General features: G+C 33.0%; 1 protein-coding gene across 1 annotated transcript in view; it reads right to left on the reverse strand.

The window, feature by feature from the left end:
• LOC149547866 (uncharacterized) overlaps nucleotides 1–17,100 on the reverse strand; it is a 49,922-nt gene extending 32,822 nt beyond the window's left edge. Inside the window, exon 1 of the mRNA XM_089794199.1 lies at nucleotides 16,923–17,100. Coding sequence (XP_089650325.1) covers nucleotides 16,923–17,100 — 178 coding nt within the window. The remainder of the gene's footprint in view (nucleotides 1–16,922) is intronic.
• Nucleotides 17,101–25,347: the final 8,247 nt, after the last annotated feature.

Raw genomic sequence — 25,347 nt, forward strand, 5'->3', positions numbered from 1 at the left:
TCATCAATCAACTAAGCTATAGTACTTGGATCTTATAAGAAATTGTCATTCCTACAAATAGTAGGTTTGACATCAATGAAAAAACAATGATTGAAAATATTCAACAATCTTTCTCTCTTTCTCAATCAATCTTCTTCTTACAATGATCTTTTCAATCAAATTTCCAACAATCTCCCTCTTTGGCATTGATGGGAAACCAAAATGATCAACCATAAAGCCAAACTATTCAACTATCATAACTCCCTCTAAATTCTTTACTAATAAACTATCTTCTTTCTCTTTGTTCTGCTATTTCTCTAATTGATTCTTTTCTATACTGACTCCCTCTAAGCTTTGATTCTCCTTTTGTATATCTAATAATTCTTTTGCTTTACTTACTAACTCCCTCTTACATTCTCTCCCTCTATATGCATTGCTCATCTTATGCTATTCTAATATTAGTTTCTTAATTCATTTCCCTCTAATTGAATGTTGTTGATCAGTGCTTTGTCTATTGAATGTTGTTGAGTAATTTTTTCTCTTTCTCCCTCTTTGACATCAATGCCAAAGACATACTATTTCAGCATCTTAACATGCAAGTATAGCTTTTGTAGGTAGTCCAATTTTCTCCCTCTATCACCTTGCTTGTGACTGATTTGGAACTTTAGTACATAGATTACTTTAGGCATGATCCTAAAGTAAACATCCTCTACATCAATGTGTAATATTTCAACAATCAATTCATTTGATGTAGGGCAGTCTTACCTATTCTCCAGTAGCTTTGTCTAGAAACATCACCCGTAACTTACCTCTAAGATACTCAAAAGCATCTTTAGGTAGTGCCTTTGTAAAGATGTCAACAATATATTCCTTTGAGCTAACATATTCCATCCTCACTTGTTTGTCTTCCACCAATTCTCTTACATAATGATACTTAATTGCAACATGCTTTGTTTTACCATGCATCACATGATTCTTTGATATGTTGATGGCACTTGTATTATCACAATAAAGTATCAAAGGATCATTTACCTCTTCTTTCATACCTTGCAATAGATGTTTGATCTATACAATATTGGTGCAATTAATAGTAGCTACAACATACTCAACTTTAGTTGTGGATTGTGAGGTACAACTTTTCTTTTTTCTAGTCTAGGCAATCAATATTTTACCTAAGAAAAGTGCTCCTCTACTGGTGCTTTTTCTATCATCAATATTACCACCCTAGTCTACATCAATGTAGGCTCTTAGTTCAAACTTTTCACTCCTCTTGTAGTAAAAACCAAAGTAATCAGTTCCTTTTAGGTACCTTAGTATTCTCTTTACTGCCATCAGATGGTTTTCTCTTGGATTTGCAAAAAAATTTGCCACTATTCCAATAGCTAATGCAATGTTTGGTCTACTATGTACAACATACTACAACTTTCCAATCATTGATTTTTACATTGTCTAATTCACTTCAGCTGACTCACCATTCTTGGATAACTTATGTCCTATTACCATTGGTGTGCTGATTGGTTTTGAATCTTCTAATCCAAATTTCTTGAGTATCTCCTTGATGTATTTAGTTTGGGTTACAAATATTCCATGCTTAAGTTGATGTACTTGCAATCCAACAAAGAATTTGAGTAATTTGATATCAGAAAAATCTTTGCATAGAGTATCTTTTCCTCCAAATATTATATCATCAACAAAGATTTTAGATATCTAAATTTCTTTACAATTTTTTTCCTTGATGTACAAGTTTCTATTGTCATTCGTTCTCTCAAATCCTATCTTCACAAGATATTTGTGTAGTCTCTCGTACCATGCTCTAGGTGTTTTTTTTAGACCATAGAGTGCTTTGTGCAATTTTAAAACTATAGCTCCACTAGAGTCATTTCATACAACTCATTGATGTGTTCTATCAAACTAGGTTGCACGATAAGCATCACTTCCAATGACTCTACTCAGTGTCTTTATGAATTAAGAAAGTAGGAAAGAATTCGTATCAAACAAATGTAAGATCTATGGCTATAATTTAGAGAAATAGCAAATGCAACAACAGATGGTAATCCATGTTGCCAAGGGTTTGTGCCTTGCAGAAAAATGTAAACTCAAACAACAACAAATCCCTCAAGTTGTTCTATGTAGACTTCCTCTTCTAGTATGCCATTTAGAAAAGTAGACTTGACATCTATCTGGTAGCCTTTGATACCTTTTTAAGTAGCATATGCGAGTAGTGTTCTTACTCCTTTCATTCTTGCAACAGGGGAAAATGTTTCCCCATAGTCCAATCCTTCTTCTTGTGCATAACCTTTGCAAACTAGCCTGGCTTAATTTCTTGTGATTTCACCATTCTCATCAAGTTTGTTCCTAAAGACCCATTTGGTGTCAATTACATTCTTGTCATCTGGCCTAGGAACTAGGGTCCAAGTTTTATTTTTCTCAATCTAATCTATCTCCTCTTCCATAGCTCTAAACCGGTTATCATCTTCCAGTGCATCTTTTATTATTTTAGGTTCAACCTTGCTTAACAGACATGATTCATTCCTCAGTTTGTTCCTAGTCATTAATCTGGCATCCTTGTCACCAATAATTTTTTCTAAAAGGTGGTGTCTTCTCACATACTTGGATAGTCTTGGTTATTTCCTTGTTTCCATGTTTGGTTCTTCATCATTAGAATTATTGTGCACTTCTCTTTCTGGTATTTCATCATCTATTCCATGTGTACTATTTTTAGAATCAAAAAGTGCATTTTCTTCATTCTATAACTCAACTTCTAAATGCAGCTTGACATTCACTGGTTGTGACTCAACTAATACTGAAATTTGTTACTGATTTCCAACTTGATTGGTAGCATTATCTTCAACAGTCATTCCTTCATAGAAGTATACAAAGGATTTATAATCTTCTGGTGGGTTGATTTCATCAACCTAAACTTTTGCATGCTCATTAAAATTTACATTTTAACTCTCCACAATCTTGTTAGTATTAGTATTCAAACACTTATATGCTTTACTTCTAGTGGAGTATCCAAGGAATATGCCTTCATCACTTTTTACATCAAACTTTCCATTTGTAGTATCTTTAAGAATATAGCATTTACAACCAAATACATTGAAATGTTTTACATTAGGTGAGTGACCATACCATAATTCCAAAGTTGTTGCATTTGTTCCTCTCTTGACTTGGACTCTATTCAGTGTGTAAATAGTAGTACTCACAACTTCTCTCCAATACTTTAGAGCAACATTTTTCTCCATCATCAATGTTCTAGCACAGTCTATCACTAATTTATTTCTTCTTTCTATAATACCATTTTGTGGGGGAGTTCTTGGTGCTAAAATTTTCCTTTTGATACCTTTGTCATTGCAAAATATCTCAAATTCTTTTGATGTAAACTCTCCTCCTCTATCTGATCTCAGGCACTTCAGACTTTTACTTGTTTCCTTCTCAACTCTGGCCAAATGCCACTTAAACATTTGAAATGCATTAAATTTTTTCTTCAAAAACATGGTAGTATTATCCTGGAATAGTCATCTACAAATAGCATTATTTACTTATATCCTAGGTAGCTTTGCACTTCTATTGGGCCACATAAGTCTATATGGACTAGTTCTAGTACTTCTTTGGAAGTGTATGTTTTGCTCTTGAAACTAGACTTAGTCATCTTTCCTAGTTGAAATTGTTTGCACATTATGTTTTTAGGTTTCTTCAACTTGGGAAAATATTTGACTTTCTTCTTTCTACTGATGCTAATTAGATTGTCAAAATTAACATGACATAATCTTTTATACCATAACCACACATCATCAATTTTAACAACAAGAAAAGTTGCATCTTCCATATCTAGGTAAAAAAAATTACTCCTAGTTTGTTCACCTTTTCCTATCAAATTACCATCAGTGTCATAGATTTTGGCAGTTTTGTTTGCAAATTCTACTATGCAACCCACATTGTCTAACTATGATACACTCAACAAATTGTAATTCAATCCTTCAACATAGTATGCATTATCACATGAAATTTTCTCTTTAAGTTTAATGGAGCCTTTTCCTTTGATTTGACCGGGAGCATCATTTCTAAATCTAACACTATTTCCATCATATTGAGTAAAGGTAATCAACTTACTTTTGTCTCCTATCATGTGATGTGAGCATCCACTATCTATGATCCACTTGTCATTCTTGTTCACATAGCTTACTAGTACAGTTGCCTCATCTTCATCTGATTCATCCTTCATGGCTACATAGACTACTTCATCATCATTCTCATCAAAATCTTCTTTAGCAATGTAGCATATTTTGCCTTTGTCCTTGTAATCTCTGCTATCATCTTCTTTCTTGTTCTTGTACTTATTTCCTTCTTTGTAGTTCTTCTTCTGTGTACACCTTGTAGCAGTATGTCCTACTTCATTGCAATTGAAACAAATGATAAGAAGCTTACCTTTGAATTTACCTTTGCCTCTATAGAATCTTCTAGCCAATAATGCTTCCAATTGTTTCACATCTTCCCTAGTTGTGCTGCTATCACTGGATGCATGTTTTCCTTTTTTACTCTTCTTCTTTGATTTCTCCTCCTTAGTGTCTTTCAATGTTAGCTTAGCCTTGAAAGTAGATTCAAGATTCTCTGGTCTGTAGTTGTCAAAATTGGATAATTCAAATGTAGTAAGTCTTCCCACTATTCCTTCAAAAGTTAGTGTGTTCCTTAGTACACACCTTAGTTCTTGGATGGCTGAAACTCTAATAGCATAGATAGGGAGCAGGGTTCTCAAGTATTTTCTATTGACAGTCTAATTGACCACCTATACTTCTTATTGCACTTACCACTTCTTTCATTCTAGAGCCATATTGAGAAGCATTTTCACCTTCCTCCATTTTCATGGCATCAGACTTTCCTTTGAGGATTTCTCTCTTTGCTCTCTAAACATTTTAATCTCCTCCATAGATATTTGATAGGGCTTTCCACATCTTGAATGCAGTGTCACATCCTTTGATGTCATCAAATTCAGCATAACTGAGTGCAGAGGCAATCTCTAGCACTTCTTGATTGTGCTCCTTCCTTTTGTTCAAATCATCTATAGAGAGGGGTCTAGCTAGATCTACATGTTCCACTCCAATTGAGGTTTGTGCATAGTCACCTATTGTTCCAAGGTGTAGTTTCATCAGACTCTTCCATATAATGAAGTTATCTTTGTTAAGCTTGGGAACTTCTCTCTTTGACATCTTGATCTTCCTCCTTCTAGTACCTTGAAACTAAATCAGTAGATGACTCTGATACCAATTGTTAGAAATGCTTTAGAATAACTAAGAAGGGGGGAATGAATACGTTATTCAAGGTCCAAATTTCCTATTCAAACTTTTCATCAAGTAAAGTGTGCCTATCAAACTATTCATTCATTCAAGCTTAAAACATTCCTTCTTAGCAAGTTAGAACCACCAGCAACATGCTACTCAATTTTCACTCTTTTGAAGTGATGCCTTATGAAATGCCTACCTTGTTAAATGCTACAACACACTATTAAATGTAACCTAATTAAAGGATTTAACCACCCTATTAGAAGCGGGTCTAGTTAGAGGACTTTTAGAACATTCACTTGGAATGCCAACCTATTAAAGGATTTACAAATGGCTATTAAACCAACCTAAGTCCATAGGATTTTGTTTTACCCTAACTGATACAATTGCTAGAGAGTAACAATAAGGGGCTTTGACCTAATTACAACATACAACTTAACTTGCATATTTTAGATCACTTCTTCAGTTGTTCACAATTTTCTTAGCTTTTTGTCTCTGCAACTCTAACAACTTGCCCTCTTTTCAAGCTTTGTCTCCCTAAGTCTCCATGCTCAATGTACAATGTAATCCTCCTTTAAATGACTAATTGAAGTAGATTCTTTGTGCTTTGTTCTTCCTTCCCCTTGATGTATTTTCTTTGACACCCTTCAACTACTTCATAATTTGGCACTCCAGTAGCTCTTGCTTCTTGGTCTATGACTCCTTAAATAGAAGTCTAGAATCCTTTTCCCACTCAATTCTTCCATCCTTTCAGTTTGAATGGATTAGGTAGGATTCATTGAATCTAACCCATATTTTTTTCCTCTAGAAACATCATGAATAATCTTCTTGAATTCACTCAAAAATGGTTTACATAGAATTCTATGCTAGTAGCTCATCATCCTTATCCTCCAACTCGTCCACAAAATTCAAGGTAAAAACTCTGTCAGCTCAGATTTGGCAAATCTTTGACTTTTTCAATAATGCAGCAGCTCAACACAATTGAAATTTTGGTGCTCGACACTTACTGTGTTAGTCAGTATCAACCGACAATGGATTCACTCAGCATCCACTAATTTTTTCTGATGCTTGGCTCCTGTTACTTTTCTTGGCACCTAAAGTTTTCTCAGCACCTTCTATATCACTCAGCACACACTAGATTTTCCACTTGCTTAGCATCTACTAAAAATTTGCTCGGCTTGAACTAGCTTACCTAGCCCTCACTAATAAACTTAGTTTAAGCCTTGCAGTCAACCTTGTTACAACTTACTCCTCCAAAGTTTCTAAGTGTGGCCAACCTCTATATCTTTTAGTATGTTATTAATACATCATTTAACCATTGTCTTAGCTAATCCTTGCACTTCATTACAAAACCATAACTCAACCTTTCCCTTAGGTATTCTTCTTACATCTTTTTGATTAAATCCTCTTCATCAATCAACTAAGTGATAGTACTTGGATCTTATAAGCAATTGTCATTCCTAGAAATAGCAGGTTTGACATCAATGACTAAACAATGATTGAAAAAATTTAACAATCTTTCTCTCTTTCTCAATCAATCTTCTTCTTACAATGATCTTTTCAATCAAATTTCCAAAAACCCTCACCTTTTGTGCCTTTTTGATTCCATGAAATTAAAAATAGCTTTCCATCCCTTCTATCTAGTCCATGACTAGATTTGTCTCCATCTTCTCATTGAAAAATGGTATTTTCTCCAATGTCATTCCACTCCTTGCTTTCAGTGCCTTCAAGAATGGTTCCTCTATAAGGACAGGATCAGGTGTAGGTTCTTCATCCTTTATAGCTACCTCTTTCTTCTTTCCTTCAACCTTACCTTTGACTTCCTCGGTCATTTCTTCCACTTGATCCAACTTTTCTTCTAGTTGGGCTAATCTATTTTTGAGCAATCTATTTTCTTCCTTTTTCTCAGTCACATTATTTTCTAACTCTACATTTTTCATCATTGTAGTTTCTCCTATTAATTCCTTAGTTTGAAACATTTATCCACAACCCTAATCTTTTGAGGCTTTGATACCAATCTTATAGGGAGGTTGAATGAACCAATTATTGGTTCATGCTCTTAGTATTCTTGTAAGAATTTTGGGGTTTTTTCCCGACACCACTTTCCACCTATAAAACCTTAATAGTCTAAGGATCCCTTGGTCTCTTTATCCAACACAACTACCAAGAAAGATTCATCAATCAAGTCAAAACTTCATGCATTCTTGCTCCACTCACCATAGCCCTTAAAAAACCATAAAGTCTTTTAACCTCCAAATCTTGAACTAAGCTTTCTAGAGGTGTGAATGTTCTATAAACTACTTCAACTCAACCAACTAGGTGTGTTATAATTCCCACTTGGTTCATATTCTCATCAAACTTCATCAGTTCTTCACAAATAGGTCTAAAAGGATACTAACCCCAATTAGGTCTCCTAAAGTGAGAAAATAGGGATTTTCTACTAATCCTTCCAAAAAAAACCCTACAAATTTTCCTAGGATTCATGGATCATGTGCCAACCTCTCAAGGATTTTTGGAGTCTTGGGATCACCACCTCTTGTACAATACCTAAACTCAATTTGAGTGAATTTAGGGCTTTTAGGAGTCTAACTAGTTGTTCTGCAAGTTGGAAAGTGTAAGCTTGTCAAATGGATTGGTATGACCACACCCTCTTCACCATACCTTTTCTAGACTCCTATCTTCAATCTCCAAATGAAATCATGGCTCTAGTTATCCACCTCTAAAAGTTACATGTCAATTTCTTCTTAGTCTTCCCTAGCTAGACTCACCATAGGCTTGCATAGGGAAAGACTTTAAAAATGGCTTTCCTGCATTTAAGGGTCCAAGATGTTGCATTGAAAGTACATGGATTCTACTCACTATTCCCAAGAGGTCATATAGTTTGGATGATCGGAACGTGAGTTAGAACTCCATCTTTTCCAAGTACTTGGATAGAAGTAGCAACAATTCAAGAAAAAAACTATTTATAGAAAGGAAGTAAATGAACAAAAAAATTCCTATCTAATGCAAAATAAAATTAAGAAAACATCTAAACTAATCACACTAGGTGTTAGAGTAGAAAGTTCAATCCTTTACTGACTACTATCATGGAAATGTACAAAATTCTCTTAGAACCCACTTCAAAACTCCAATTTTTAGAACTTATATCCATACAATGGGTGTCCAACCCTATGTCTTAGTTAGGGAATGCCTTTCATAGGGTGGTTGGGTTGTTATTTTCCCCTTAGGGTTCTTTTCCATCAAGTTGCAACTTTTTGACAATGTTACTCAAGTAACTTTTTAAAGTTGCAAAATGCAACTTATACATATTTTTGGAAACTTTTTCCCAACTTAGCCAAATGAACTCCAGTTCTTTCCAAACTTAACCAAATACCTCAACTAAGGTAAAAAATCATCCTAACCCATCCTAGACCCTACTAACCTCATGATGATTTCATCATCATGTTTTTGTCATCAAGGGCCTTTATATCTTGTTGATCCCTAATTGCACTTACAAGTGTCCTAGGACTCTTCAAATCCACACCCTATTGTACTTCTACCATGTTACACATGACCTTATGTAAAACACAACCAAAATTCACTAAAGGAACACACACAAAAAAACATGGATTGATCAAGCAATCCTTGGGTGCTCCTACACCACAAATGATATCCAATAGTGATGGCAATTAAGATTTCCATCCTCATAATAAATAAATGTTCATATTCATTATGTATAGAAGACATGTTACATAGATATGACTAAAACCAAATTTTATGCTCCACTTACCACTGGCCTCATCTTCATGAAAAGTAAGCGAAGATCCCCAAGTATCATTAAGTTCACTTTAAAAATTCCATGTATCTCTAATAATCTAGAAAAAGTAGAGAGAAAAATTGAATGACCACTCAAAATAGAACTAATCATTGAAACAAGAAGTTCAAGATTTTGGCCATCACAAACAAGATTTTCCAAAAAGCCTTCTAGTTTATTACCTTTCATGTATGTGGTAAACCCAAAAGTCTTGGAAGGAATCCATTAATTTCCAAATTTGATTTAATATGTATGAAATTTTTTGATTGATGAAGAATCTCAAGATACATGCATTGATAACCACCATTGAATCACCTTCAATGTGCACCTTCACTAAGTTCATCTTCTTTTCCATAGTCAGACCAACACAAACAACATGTGCCTCAACCAAATGGTTCATCCCCCAAGATTATAGGACTTTCTTTAACTATAAACACTTTTCCTTGATGGTATCTAATACAAGTTCCAATGCCTAAAATTCTTGGATTACCCCATGAAGAGCCATAAAATTTAATCTTTGTAAAACCTTAAGATGGAGGGGTCCATTTCATTATTTCCTTGCCTACAATTCCCTTTGTCTTTACATTAGGAACAAGTCCCATTGGAATGTATTTCCATTCTCTAGTAATTCTACCATCCCAAGCTGAAAAATGAATTGTTATCTTTCAGATTTGCACCCTATGCTAATATTTAAAAAACTAGACATAATTTGGAGAAACATGGAATTATTTCAAGGTTACAGGTGATCTAGTATAACTGAAATAAACCTCTAGAGAAGCCTATTTTACTTGAGTATCACCTAAAATTAAAACTTTTCTTAAGGGATTTAGGGTAAGAAATAAATTTGAACTTCAAATAGCTTGAACTACAACTTTTTACTATAGGAGGTGATTCACCAAAAATTAAAGCTATAAAAATCATTAATTACATAGATAACCCTCGCATACATTTTGAAATGACACTAACCAAAATTGTATCAGTGCATTATTCTTTCACAAAAAGATCTAAAATTTCATGAAATAAGAGAGGAAGAAATCAACTCTTCATTACAACAAATTAAAATGAATTCCCCTGATACTACTTGGAACCTACAACAACACAATTGAAACCAAAAAAAAGGTATTACTATTAGACAAAAATGAAACAAAAATAATATTTCATTAACAATTTCTATTAATCATATGTTGAATATACTAATTCTGCAATATACGAGAATGTCTTTATGCAAAATAATGGCTACCAATATATATAATTGCATCTACAACAAGTGAGCTACAAAAATCCAAATAGAGAAGATCCATGATTGAACAAGAATCACTAAGTGTCTAGTCATATTAAAATCATGAAACGTCTACAAAGTGAATGAAACAATCACTAATCCATCTCTCAATTGACTAGGGTTGAATGGAGGAAAATAGCCCAAAAGTAGCCATTCCACTCTCTCAAAATGAAGTCATACACCTAAAAAAGTTCAACCAAGTCATAACCAACCTAGTGACTCATTAAAATTGCCCCAAAAATGCTCCAATTGGTCATAACTACCATCCAATTCTTAGAGGAAAGCCAAATTTGACCTTAAGTCTTCTCCAATCCCCCTACGTACTCTCTATATATTGGGAAAATAAAATTAATTGTAAGAAGTCCCCAGCTCATAAATACATCTCATTCATTCAAATTAGAGTCATTACTTACTGTTTATGAAATATTTTAATAACAACAAACTGATATATAACGTTATCAGATAATAATTATTAAATTGCAACACAGATATATTGAAAAAAAAATTATTTTATTTTATTTTATATATTAATAATATAATATCAAGAGATATATATCATCATTTTATTAAATAAAATAATATAATAGCAATAAAGATGTCATAAAAAAATCCTTTATGAACCCGAAATACATTTCAAAATTATTAAATAAAAAATTGAACATGCTTGATCAACCTAAAAGTTATTCATTTTCAACCAATTCACTTTGCAAATTTCATTCTTTGACTAGCATCCATGAATGGAATGAGGGTTTTAGTGGAGAAAAATGTAGAATTTGTTGTTTAAAAGGGCCACCATGAATGTCAATGCCACCTTAAAAGGAAAAAAATAAAATTTGTTTGAGTTTTTAGAGCTCAACTTAGTTTTTCCTATTTGTTTTTGGCTCCAACTTATGATGCCATCATAGAAGTATTTGGTTGAAGGTTTTGAGTGTTTTCCTTACAAATCTATCATGGTATGATGCAATTTTCTTCTAATATTTTCTTTCTCACAAAATCTAAGATTTTTTTGATAAAAATAGAGGAAAAATATTTGATTTTTACTCTCTCAAAAATCTTTTAAAAATTGTGCATTAAAAAGAAGGAAAAGATGTGTAGTTTCCTTTACCCTTTAACTAAAACCAATGTTATTTATTTATTTCTCAGATCTAAAGATATTAGGGAAAAAAATGTTTTGGTAAGAAAACATGTTTCTCTCCTTTTTACCCATTGTAGCATGAAGAAAAAGTACTCCATTTGTTGATCCAAAACTCATAATACTATGCTCTTGTAGTGTTCTATTTGGATATCATTTACTTACAATTCTGTTTGAAGAAAATATTTGCTTGATTGGAAATATCTATTGCATGCCTTTGTAACACTTATTTTAGAACAACATAAAAACTTAGCCTTCTTTAGTTTGAAAATTTAAACAATAATGATTTATTTCTTAGCATTTAGTTGTTTTTTGGACCTCCATTCTCTCCTTTATGTCCACCACTATTATCTTTCAACATTTCAAACTTGTGGAAATATATGACTGTCCTTTTCTTTATTAATTGGCATGTGACATTGAATGCTCGTACAATAGGCCATCATTATTTTTCTTCACTTTTATTATTCTAAGAATATATCTTAGCATTCTTTTACTTTTCTTGGACAACAAATGTATGCTTTTTACTAATTTTAAAAGTGTTGAGAAATTTAGCCTCATAGTGAATTGTAGCAAATTCCATATGTAATATATGTTAATATGTGTGTGTGTTGATGGATTTATGTTGATATCTGTAAATATGCCATTCCAAGAATATCACATTGAGATGATATATCTCCATATGCTTGAGAGAATATTGTGCTATATATATATATATATATATATATAATTATGTTAAGATTATAGCTACAATCAGATTGATTTAATCGTAAGATACAATGTTGATATATATATATATATACACACACACACACATATATACATATACACACATATATATACATATATACATATATATATACATATACATATGCATATACATATATACATACATATATACATATATATAGAGTACATATGTTATGTTGTGATTTATATTGTTAATATATATTAACTAATAATGATTAACCATAGATACATGTTTCCTCATGAGACATGCCTCCAACTCTCATATTTATAAAATATTAGGATCTAAATTTGGAACATATCTATAACAATGAAAATATAATTACATTTGCAAAAATCGATCCATGTTACTCAACATGATATCTGAGCCAAACTACAAATGTTAGAAAGGATAAGGAAAGATGATAGAAATCATACATGATCCAATGAACTAAAGTTCTAGTAGAAGATATATCGAGCGATCTATTATTATAAGCTTGATATATGATTAGGAGAGAGATATTGTATTTCCAAACATCTCTACCTTGAAACTCACCTCTTATCGAATCCCAATTACATAATATGTTCTTAGTTGCAATGAAACATAGATTAGAGGGGAGATGAGTATATTGGAGAATATGTTTCACATATCATAGAATGTTTTCACATGTTAAATAAGGCAAGAAATATGCATGAATATCATAGAGTAGATGTTTTATAGCAGGAAAAGAGTATCTATCATAGATGGAGAAATAAGGACAACAATTATGCAATCAAGTTTTTTCCATAATACAAAGATGAAGTTTAACAATAAAAATAGAAGGTATTAATCATAAAGTGAAAGAACGATTGTCATAGAAGTAAAAGGAAACAACAATCTTTTCTTAATACCACTCTATGTAGTAGGTCAAAGATGTGATGGTAATATGTTGAAGATGCGGCCAGGCTTAGCTGGCACACTGGAACCATTGACTAACAATGGCTAGGACTGGGCCTAGCCACTCTTAGCCAATAGCTTGGAGCTACACTTATGCATTGGTCTCATGGTATTGGTTAAGAGTGGTTGGGCCCATTCCTAACCACTATTAGTCAATGGTTCAAGCGTGCTAGTTAAGCCACTCGGGAAAGATATGATTATGGAAGAAACATTAAGATATTGTCAAAAGTAGCATTAATATATAATATAGGCATGGTCAAACAAAGAGAAGGACAAAGAGTATTATAGGATATGACTATTAATGGTGGTAGTAAGGCCTCTAGTATGAAAACAATATAAAGTGGGAACAACACCCATGATTCTTAATCGAGTGACTTATCATTTCTACCAAATCAAAATGTACAGAGATATAAATTTGTTATACAGGGATATAATTTCAATGGAACTTTGCTTTCAAATATAGCAACTTTAATACTTGGTCTAGAAATAACGTAAATCTAAAAGTAGTATATATGTTCCATGCCATGAGTTTTTAAATAGGAAGGCCCAATTAAATTAATAGAGGGAATGTTAAATGTTAAATGGGGTCACCATAAGTAAAAGACATCAATTGCATGGAATTATTATTGGAAATAAATAGCACATAAGGATGGATGAATGTTCAAGGTGGACCCATTGCATACTTGAGAAATATATAAAGAGAACTAGATGTTCTATATTCATAGAGTACTAAGTAGGTAAACAAAATATATTGAAAAAATAGATATAAAACTATTCCCATTAGTTGGGTGTAATAAATAGGAAACAATTTTCTCAATTTTGTAATTTTGACATAATAAATAGGAAACTTAAAAATTTACATAAGGGTTAGTGAAATGAGACCACCCAATACTATAAAGTTGATTATAATTAAAGGGAAAAGATGTATGTGTTACACCTATATTGTATGGGGGATATATAACTTAAATATATGATATAAATAAGAGATTAAAGTGGTGATTCAATAATAAGGAAATTACCTTTTCCTACATAGATATAATCTTGTGTACCATAGAAGGTGTCACACAAAGAACAAGGCTCATTTCTGTATGACTTCATGCCCATGTCAGGGAAGAAAGAGGAAGGAAGGAATACATTGCTATTTGGTGTAAGAACCAATTATTATCAATACCAAGGAAATGACATGACGTACAAGGTTACATACACGTGGAAAAATGACAAAACAAGAATGTTTGGTGGCAAGTAAAGGTAATATGGAGATGGGTAAAATTAGATAATCCAATAGTGTGTAGTATATTGATGATGTCATCTACAAAAAAGGACCAAGCCTCACAAGGTAAGTTTTTGATTGAATGAGCCATGGGAATGGGTTCTAATCTATTGCTATTTTTAATATTCAACAATGACAACCCACACAAATGTCTCCTAAATTGCACATGATAATCTAATATTATTAACAAAGAAGATTGAGTTGAAATAAATTTGGTATTAATGGATGCATATAATATTGAGTATTTATATATTGTTGACTTATATACTTCTATGGGAGAGAAGTTTGGGAGAAGATATATTGCAAGCTTACTCTTTCATATGTTGGGAGGAAATAATATTAGATTTTATTGGGAATCCTTTGTCCTTTCCCAAGTACTAATATGAGTGGTGACTAGATGAAGAATTAGTTCCTATTATTATGGATGCAAATAAGATATTAACTTTCATTATTGACAAAACAATCATTAATATTAGGTCTATGAATTCATTACCTAGCAATATGTATAGGATGCCACTGAACATTTAGTTAAGTGAATATCTAAAATTGGTGTCGAGAATAGTATCATGAGTGAATCTTCAAATCTAACTATGGCATCACATATACCAATCATTGTTCAACATTGCTTTGACAAATTGAATAATATAGTATGATTGAGATTGTATAGGAAGGAATAAGAAAAACAAAACAAAAAGGATGCTTTCCATGTTTGATATAATGTGGGATTGTTCAATGATATAAGAGTGAGAATTTTAAATTCTAAGGGAAATTATAACCAATGTTTCATTCCCACTTGAACCATCCTTGTTGGGGAGAAGATTCAAAGGGGGAATGTCTCTTGAACAAAATAAGAAAATATTTTCTAAATTAATGTAAATGGACCTTCATTGAAGCAATTTGTATCAAAGTTGTCAAGATAAGTGTTTCTTATTCTTAAGTATCACATTTATCTACTTATTGTAGTCTCTCTATTATTTGTATTTCTATATGTATGATAAAGAATTACTTTCCTTGATCATTTCCTTTTTCCCTAGAGATGTTCTTGCAAGAAGAGATGGTCAATACTCTACACTTATTGTGTAGAACTCAATTATATGACAAAAGCTCCAAAGAACCTTTGATCTAGAATTAATTAGTTATTCAATATTCATGTTGGATAAAGTAAGGCTCTTGAAGAAAATATATTTGATGATTGAGATTATGGGTACTCTTCCATTAAGAGGGGGTTTGACATGAAATATTGATATTCATAGAAACACATGTGTGTAAATGCATGATTTTGATAGGCCTACCCCTACATACATCATGAGAAAGTAACCACTTATCACTAGAAAATCAAAAGATTGATATCAGATTTAGAGTGAGTTCAACAGGCATCCTTGGGTGAAGAGAGCTTCTAAAGAAGTAATTAGAGGACCTAACTTCCCAGGATCGATGTTCAAAGGGAGAATTTTGAGGTGAAATCCTTTATAAATGATATCTTATCTATGAGGATAATTTCTAAGTAACTTTTAATGTAATGTATTCTTTGCTATGAGATAAAATTGAGGTGAAATCCTTTGTATCACCCTCTAACTTGGTTCATAGTGGTTTCTATTTAACATATAATATGTAATGAAAGGTGGAAATCTTCCATTAACATATATAAACAAAAGGTAACCATTGTAAGGTGACGATCTTATAAATTGTAGATATTATGATATAATTCAATAAGTTGTTGTCTTAGAGTGTTGGAAGTCATTATAATGAATGTATTATAAGCATGATATATGATTAGGAGAGAGAGAGATTATATTTCCAAACATCTCTACCTTGAAGCTCACCTCTTACCAATTCCCCATTACATAAAATGTTTTCAATTTTAATCTTACATGGATTAGAGGGGAGATGAGTATATTGGATAATATGTTGCACATATCATAGAATATTTTCACATGTTAAATAAGGCAAGACATGTGCATGAGTATTATAGAGTAGATGTTTTACATAAGGAGAATAATATCTATCATAGTTAGAAAAATAAGGACAACCATTATGAAATCAAGCTTGTTCCATAATACAAAGATGAAGGTCAACAACAAAATAGAAGGGAGTAATCATAAGTGAAAGAATGATTGTCATAGAAGAGAAATGATATAAAAACTTGTTCTTAAGACCACTCTATGTAGCAAACTTAAGATGTGATGGTGATATGTTTTAGATTACGGTAAAAACAGGTTTTGAAGGGACCCCAAAATCCTTTCACATCCTCAAAAAAGGAAAAAACAAGCCATCCAACAAGATAAACCTACAAAAAAGTACAACCAAAATAAGGTTTTACAGGGACCTAAAACCACTAAAAAAGTCGAAATAAAGAACCCAAGTTTTACAAGGACTTGGAACCATCAGTACATATTAAAAACTAAAAGCCAAAAAATGGGACTAAACACAGGAACCAAAAGTAACAACCAGCAAATAGGACCTGAACAGGAACCTGACCAAAAACTAGGAAGCTATTGTAGTTCTATAATCATCTTAACTTCCTCCTTACCAATCTTTTCCATGTCCTGGATGGAGTTAGCAGCCAAAGATGCAGCAGCAATCAAAGCTTTCTTCCTCGAACTATGTCTAGTCCTCTTTCTTGAGCCCTCTAAAGATATGGTTCCTTCATTAGCTCTTTTGCCAAATGTTGCTGCAGCTGCACAGATGCTTGAGGTAACTTGCTCCATTTTTGTTCCACTTTCCTTGATGAGCACCCTAAGATTCTACTCATAATCCTTCAGTTTTTTTGGGATATCTCCCATTTGTACCTCCATGTGTTGAATAATAGCCCGGTCAACCTCCTGTTTATGTTGCAAGATATCCACTTTCTTGTTCAACCCCATAATTTCATTGTATAACTAGGAGTCAACTTGAAGGAAAGAGTCAACTTTTTGTTTAGCAGAGTGAAGGAAGGAAAGTTTGGTTTCCCTCACCAGGGATTCACCCGCGTCATCAACAGTGGTGTGTGCTAAGGGGCCAACTTTATCAATATGAATCCCCCCATCCAACGGCTCCTACTTACTAGACTCTACATGAATATGATAGCTCTAGCCCCCCTTATCTTGTCACTCAATCTCCTTAATAGGAGTGAAAGCTTTCCCCATTTTTTCCTCCTCACTCAAAATGGCTTGATCATCATTTAAATTATCTTTCTCTTTATCACCTCCCCCTGACACAATATGAGTATCCTCATTATCAGACTTAATCTATTCCAAATTATCCTTAGTAGTATCTTCCTCTCTCCCTTCCTCATTATTGTCTTTCAAATCTGGGTAACCATCTAGTTTAGAGCTAAACTCCCCAGCATCCATCCCCTCCTCTTCCTCAGGTACATTCTTGTCTGAGCCTTCAGTGCTCTCCACCTCCATATCTTCTTCCTCAATTTGTCTTTGAGAGCTCGAGGGTTTTGGTTTAGCCTTAATTTTCTCTTTAACACTCTCATCAGTTTTACCTTTTAAGGGTTTAGGGCTCTTTTGCTTTCCAGCGGATGGAGACAAAGCAATGGACTCAGCAGTGGATAGAGATGAAGTGATATGTTAAAGATGCAGATCTCAACAGTTGAAGAAAAGATGTCATGTCACCTCCAATGCAAGTCAGTGTGGAAAGAAATGCCTTAAAAGATATGATTATGGAAGAAATATTAAGATATTTTTAGAAGAAGCATTAATATATAAGACAAGCATGGTTAAACCAAAAAGCACAAAGACTATTACAGGATACAACTATTAATGGTGGTAGTAAAGCCTCTAATATGAAAAGAATATAAAGTGGAAACATTAACCATGTTTCTTAACTAAGTGACATATTGTTTCCACCAAATTAGAATGAATAGAGATATAAAAATATTATATAGGGATATAGTTTCAATGGAACTTAGCTTTCAAATATAGAAAATTCAATACTATTGGAAATATTGCTAGATAGATGTCTGATGTATTGTAATTTATGGAAACATGTATTTAGTATTTCATTTATGTAATCATAGATAGAAAATTTTCTAAGTGTTAAATAGATTGCAATATTATAGTGACAAATACGACATGTACAGACAAGTGATTTTCGATTAGGGCATGCATGGTTAAGGATTGATAGATGACAATATGGTGATGATGTATGTCAGTGTGTAGACCTATACAAATGGTATGATGCAAGTTATAGTTGATTTACCAGTTCTAGTAATTAACATAACAGAGCATATCATATCAAAGAATTGGATTATATGACTTAAGGAATTATTTTGGTGACAAAATAATTACTAAGTCATGATGGGTCAACATCCTATATGTTTACCCTAAGTTAGTTTTATATTTAGTCAAGTGTGTGAAAGCACCTAAGGTCGATTGAGTAGAGTGTTACTAATTTGTGAGATATAAGTAAAGATTTTATCTTGTGCAGATAATGTGAAGTATAGATGTGATGTGAACTATTGTGAAGAAATATTATATGATATGTGAACCTTATGTGACACAAAATCTAATATACAATCAGAGTAAGTGCAAGATACATCACTAAGATAGTATTTTATATACCTACTCTTGTAAAGAAACTTTTTTGTATAATTGCATGTTAGGGCAATGGGCTCTTCTTACATACATTGTATTTGATCTACCAACTCCTAACAAGGTTGAAGAAACTCTTACCAAGGTTGAGGCTTTTAACAGGGCCTAGTCCTCTAACAAGGACTCTAGACACTATATATATTTCATAGACTCCTAATATGGTCAATATCCTTAATAGGATTCTTTTATTTAGTGGATCATCTTGTGGGTATTCCCCCCCCCCCCCCCCCCCCACGTGCCCCTCCTCTTAGTATTATCTATTTCTAATAATTCATATCAGAACCTAGTTACTTAGAATAGGCTTAACATCTTGAGTAAGATTCATATGGATATGGAATAGTTGAAGAGAGACCTTGAAGAAGCTCTTGAACAAATTGATCTCCTCACAAAAGAAAGATATAGCATGAAAGATAGGTATGAGGATAGAAAAGTCTACATTGGTAATTTGACAGATAAGATTGATGATCTAAAATGTGGTAAGGAATTAAATGTGTAGATTAGTAAAAATTATGAAGTATGAGTTCTCAAGAAAGAAAATGATATTTTGAAACATGAGTTGGAAATTATTGAGCTTAAGTTGAGTCTTAAGAAAGATGATAGTAAGAATGAACCTGATCTGAAATCTGAGAATGCAAACCTTAGATCCTAGTTGAGTCAAATAACATCTAAATTAGATTCTATTAAGATTGAGCATGTAGAATTAGAAAATTACAATACCATTATGAAAGGAGAATTGACACAAGATAAGCAATAATTAGAAAAACTTTATTCTAGTAGTGAGAAAATTGGTGAATAGATATTTCACCGAAGACCTTCAAATGACAAGACAGGTCTTAGATATCTTATTGGAGAAGAGTTAGAAAAGAGAGTTGAAATTAGAGAAGAACCAAATCTAGTTGTTGAGTCCTATAAAGAATCTAGGATCTAAGTAAGATTGAATCAAGAACTATTGCTGAAGTATCTAAAGAGATTGAACTAGTTGGTTTTTTTGTGAAACATGATGAACCTAAGGAAACAAAGAAAGTTGATAAACCTAAGCAAGATGAACTAGCTAAGGAAGTTAGACATGAATTTAGAGGTAGATGTTTCATATGCAATGAAGTTGGTCATATGAAAAAAGATTGCACATGTGAGTCCTTCAAACCTATTACTAATTTCTATTGTTATAATTGTCATGGTTATGGACATAAAGTAGTAGATTATAAGAAGCCTAAGTTTGATAGTAATAATGCAAATAGTAGAATGTTTAGGAATATTAACCCTGTAGGTAATGAAAGAGGAAGATCACAAAGAAGATCTAATGATGGAGAAAGATCTAATGGCAAAAGGAAGCATGTTGTATGTTATGGGTATAATAATCCTAGACATATTACAAGAGATTGTAGAGTGCCTAAAAATTAGAATGGAACTAATCAAAGAAGAAATGCACTTGTATGTTAGTTATGTGATAACTTTAGACACACAACAAGATTCTATAGAATGGATAGAAGGAACATCAATAGGAATCCCAATTATATAAGGAACATTAAGAAGAATGATAGAAGGAATGACAAAAACAATGATAACAATTAGAAAGAAGCAGTAAAAGAACTTGTTGAAAAATTTAAACAATTGTTTGTAAAAGCTAAGGATCTAGAAAGTTCTTATACAATTTTGGAGGAATAATATTTTGATGCACCTGATAAGAAATTGAAGTCAAGAATTATTTGTCACTCATCCTATTTGAGTTAATTATTTTAGTAGAGGAAAAGTGTCAATTGGTTAGAACTAATATTGGAAAGAGGATTAGAAGTTGTACAATTAACAGAAGATAGAGGACATAGAGAGGAAGCTATAGTCAAGTGGACAAGAACAGATATGATTGTAGAAAGTTGTAAGAAATGGACTAAAATGATCCTAAGTGGAGTTCATGATGAGGTGTTTTGGATAGGTGATGTACCAATTGTAATTGGAAATAACCTAATCCACAAGGTCACATGTCTAAGAAATGAGAGATGCAATCCAGTGAATGATGGGAATGTAAGAAAGATAGTTGAGACAAACTTGTATACTAGGTTTAATGGAAGAAACATGAAGGTGGACATGATTCAGGACAAAGGAGTCAAGGTGTTAAGTAAAATTTTACGATACAAGTTTAACCATAGTTCTAGGGTAAACTTAGTGCCAATAGAATTTATGCATGTAGCATATGTTATGAAAATATAGAAAGGAAAGTAAACTTATATGAGATAGTAAGAACACAACTATTGGACAATATTGCAAAGCTAAAGAAGACCAAGAATGCAATCTTTAGATTTGGGTCTTTGTTAACCCATCTATTCTTCTATGCAACCAATTTATTCCCTAGTGTGACTATTGGAAATATATATATGATAGGATAAGTTACTAAGAGAGGAGGGGTGAATCAATAACCAATAAAACTAAGTCTTTATTTACCAATTAATCCTTTATGTGTATTCTGATCTAATTGTAGGAATGAAAAAATGAAAACTTTAAAACATTCATAACACTTTGGCACATAATATGGTGACCCAAAAACTTTCCAAATAGAAAGTAAAATTGGGGTGGGGATGATGCCCACAAGCTTTAGTACTATAGTATAAAGTTGGCCTATTAAGGCTCACAATGATCACTTTTGATGATCTTCTCTATTAGGATCAATACGAACTACTAGGTCCACCTTGTAAAAGTATAGATATACTATGAATTATGTTGTAATTCCCCACCTAGAGATCCTTGGAAACAAGGATGAAAAACAAGCAAGATAAATTTCTTTCTAACCAAGTGTAAGTGCACATGATAACAACCTACAAAGATCATAAAGATTGCAATGGAAGACTGATAATCAACCAACACTAATAGATCTCCAAATGCCACTACCAACCAAAATATAAATAAGAAAATATACGAGATCAACCAAGTTGATAGAAAAAAGCTGATTCCTACAAACTGGCTAAGTCTGAAATCCTGAAGCCCTGAAATTTGGCTAAGTTTGGATTTTTGAAGCTCTAAAATTTCCTAGAATCTTTATCTTAGCCTGTAGAGGTCTGAAACCCATCTCAAATGAATCGTCGCATATATTAACATATATCTTAAGTATAAGGAATTAAATATATGTCAAGTTAAATGATATATTTTAAACCCCAAGAAACTGACTACTGAAACACACACAACTAGAATCAAAATGCAACACCATAGGGTTGAAGAACACCAAAGAGGGTATCCAAATCAACTCGTAAAAAGTTCAAACCAAACCAAAAAGTACCCACTGCCTACTCACATAGGTTTCTACAAAAACCAGGTGATACTTTAATATAGCATAGAAAAGTATTGCATGACATTTGTAAAAAAGGAGGGCAACATTTTTTAGGGACTAGATGGTACTTCTCCCAAAGGTGTGCAACACTTTAAGAGTGTTGTATGACATTTCTTACAAGGAGGTGTGATACTTTCCAGTATTGCGTGACATTTCTCCAAGAGGCATGCGATAGAATCAGGGGATGTACGATACAGTTTAAATGGACATGTGATACAATTTTGTGTCACACCATGCTAATAAAAATTTTCCCATAGAAACACAAGAACACTTAAGGAAAACACAAAAGGGGAAAAATAGAGTAAAACTAAGTTCAGAATCTCCACACCGGGGAGTACCGGATCCACATATTGAGGCAAGAACCCTCGAATTGAGTAAGGAAATATAGAAAGAACAAGATCTAACCATCTAACAGATAAGAGTAAAGGTATAGAAGGAACATCGTAGTGAACTAAAGCAACATCACAATAATTGAAATAACATCACAATGTACAAAACAACCAACTAATTATGTGGTTCCTCCCAACTGTTAATGGGGTTATCCCACTTTCCTAGTTTTGATAAAAACTAGGTGGATAGTTTCGATCGAAACTATGTAAGCGGTTTGCTAATTGCATGGTTAAACCACCAATAGTTTTGATAGAAACTAAGAAATTTTGTTTCTATTGAAAGTTTGTAAAATAGTTTCGATAGAAACTAAGTTTCTATCGAAACTAGCTAGTTAGAAGCCCCCATGAATAGTTTGAAGTTTTTTCAATGATTTCCTTTCTTCGGAGTTGAATTACCAGGTTCAAATGGAATACTAAAGACCTGAAATTGTACATGATTGAAGTACTTTGAACTAGCTTTCTAATGACTATGAATTTGGTGCTTTTCAAATTTTTTAGGTATATATTTTTTAACATGAATTAAATATAGGTTTATTGTAAAAAATAAAATAAGATATTCAACGCTCATGGAAAAATAGTAAATATAAAAATAATTTTTTTGAAAAATAAGTACGGTCTCCGTATTTGAGTCACCTTTCAATCAAATTTTACTTTTTAAAAATTGGGTAAATATATAATAAGTTACATGTGTCAAAAGCCATGTATGTCTAAATTAACTACAATAAAATATGAAATACTAACGATAAAGATATAAGACCAACTCTACAGTTTAGGTATGGATGTTAACAAACTAAATTCGAAAGAATCACATTGATATCTATTGTAGAAAAAAAGTTATGTGTGTCAAAAACAGTGTCACTCTTTAAAAATCAGGTTTTTGATATCATACCAATTTTCATAGGAGAAAAAATAATTCAATAAAATCAATTTAAAAAAAAATTTTAAAAATAGATTTAGAATCTAGACACAAAATCCTAAAAGACTCTAGTTTACTTCATCTTCAAATTCCTAACCGTTAAATAGGAATTTGCATTTGAACGTGAACGTTTTCTTAAAAATTCAGAGTTCAGTGTCAGTTTAGGCAAAAAAGTGTAACCCACTATTATGGGTTCACCCAATGGCGTCATAAGACCATCATGGGCCCTAGCCATACCCCCCACGTGTAACATCCCAAGCCACCAATTAAATCATTGGTACTATCATGATAGGGAGGTCACTACTAAACATGCTAATAACCAAAAGCATAAGGAAATCTAACATGCTAGTAGTACAACAGAAGATAAACTTGCAAATAGATAACATCACCTATCACATGCTAATCATCATAATAAGGAATGTGTCGAAACTAAGACATGATAAACAACATCCCAATGAAAGCATAAATCACAAGAAGCATACTTCGTAAATTGAAGTACCAAGTGAATAGGTTCAACAATGGTCACACTAGGATACAAGACTGTCTCTGTACACCAATCCCTAGTAGTGGTGAATGTAGCTATTCCTCCCAAACATGTGGTACCCATAGGTCCACATCCACCATGCTGATGGAGATAAAGATCCAACCACAAACATGCAAAACAATATCCATGGCTAACACACATGCCAAGTAGTATGATGAGTGAATCCAAGATACAGACAATGCATAAACTACAGGTCTTGGTCAGACATCTCAATGGGCTACTATGTAGGGACTGACATCATGGAGAGTCACTTGGCATCAAAATCCCAAGCTTAGATCTATGCAGACTCAACTCCCTCAATGGAACGCTCATACACCATGTAGACTCAACTTCCTCAACGGAAGGCTCATACACTAAAGTACTATTTTATTATCTTTAATGTTATTACCACCCAATGTTTTATTTAGTTATCACTTCTATAAAGCTTCCTCTACCAACCTCTAGCACCATGAATGTAGAGCTATGAGATAGAAGCCTCCTCCATATGCTACCCTACCCTACCCATGCTCATCCAACGATGAGTGCCCATAGGCATGCAAACTCCAAACCCAACCCCAATGATCACAACTTTCAAAAGTATCATGGAAGATCGGGCCCTGCAGGTCACCTGACAAATGTACACGTGTGTGGTGCACCACCATCATGAAGATAATACACAAGGATAGGATGAGAACACAAACAAGAGTCAATCAACCAAAACATAATTAGGATGACAGATGCCACACACATCCCAATGCAACATAAAGTGCAAAAGTGGTCTAATAGATATCTAAATAGATCATCCAAGTCCACGACCCACATTGTACCAAGAAAACCCTAGAAAATAGGGTGGCATGCAAAACGAGGCAAAAATCCCAAATTTTGGAAATTTTTCAAAATTAAAACCCATTTGGCCTTTGGGTGCAAAAACCCTAAAAATTCAAAAATAAATGAAATTGGACACTGTATGCAAAAATAGCTAGCATAACAGCCCAAAAATCAAAAACCCTATTTTAAAAATAGGGAAAATATTCATACCCAACCAACCAGGCAAAACCAACAAACAGAAATAGAGGGGAAAACTAGTTCTCAACCTCCTAATATACTGCTACAAGAAATGGGAGCTAAAACAGAGTGAAAACAACAAAATGAGAAAGCCCTACCTAATAGAAAAAGGGGCCAAAATAGTAACTCACCCAATAAATAAATCACTCGCTAAATCTGCTAAAAA

The sequence above is a fragment of the Cupressus sempervirens genome, chromosome 7 (assembly GCF_028749045.1).
Source record: "Cupressus sempervirens isolate cs-2001-9-10 chromosome 7, ASM2874904v1, whole genome shotgun sequence".
In the NCBI taxonomy this organism is placed as follows: Eukaryota; Viridiplantae; Streptophyta; class Pinopsida; order Cupressales; family Cupressaceae; genus Cupressus; species Cupressus sempervirens.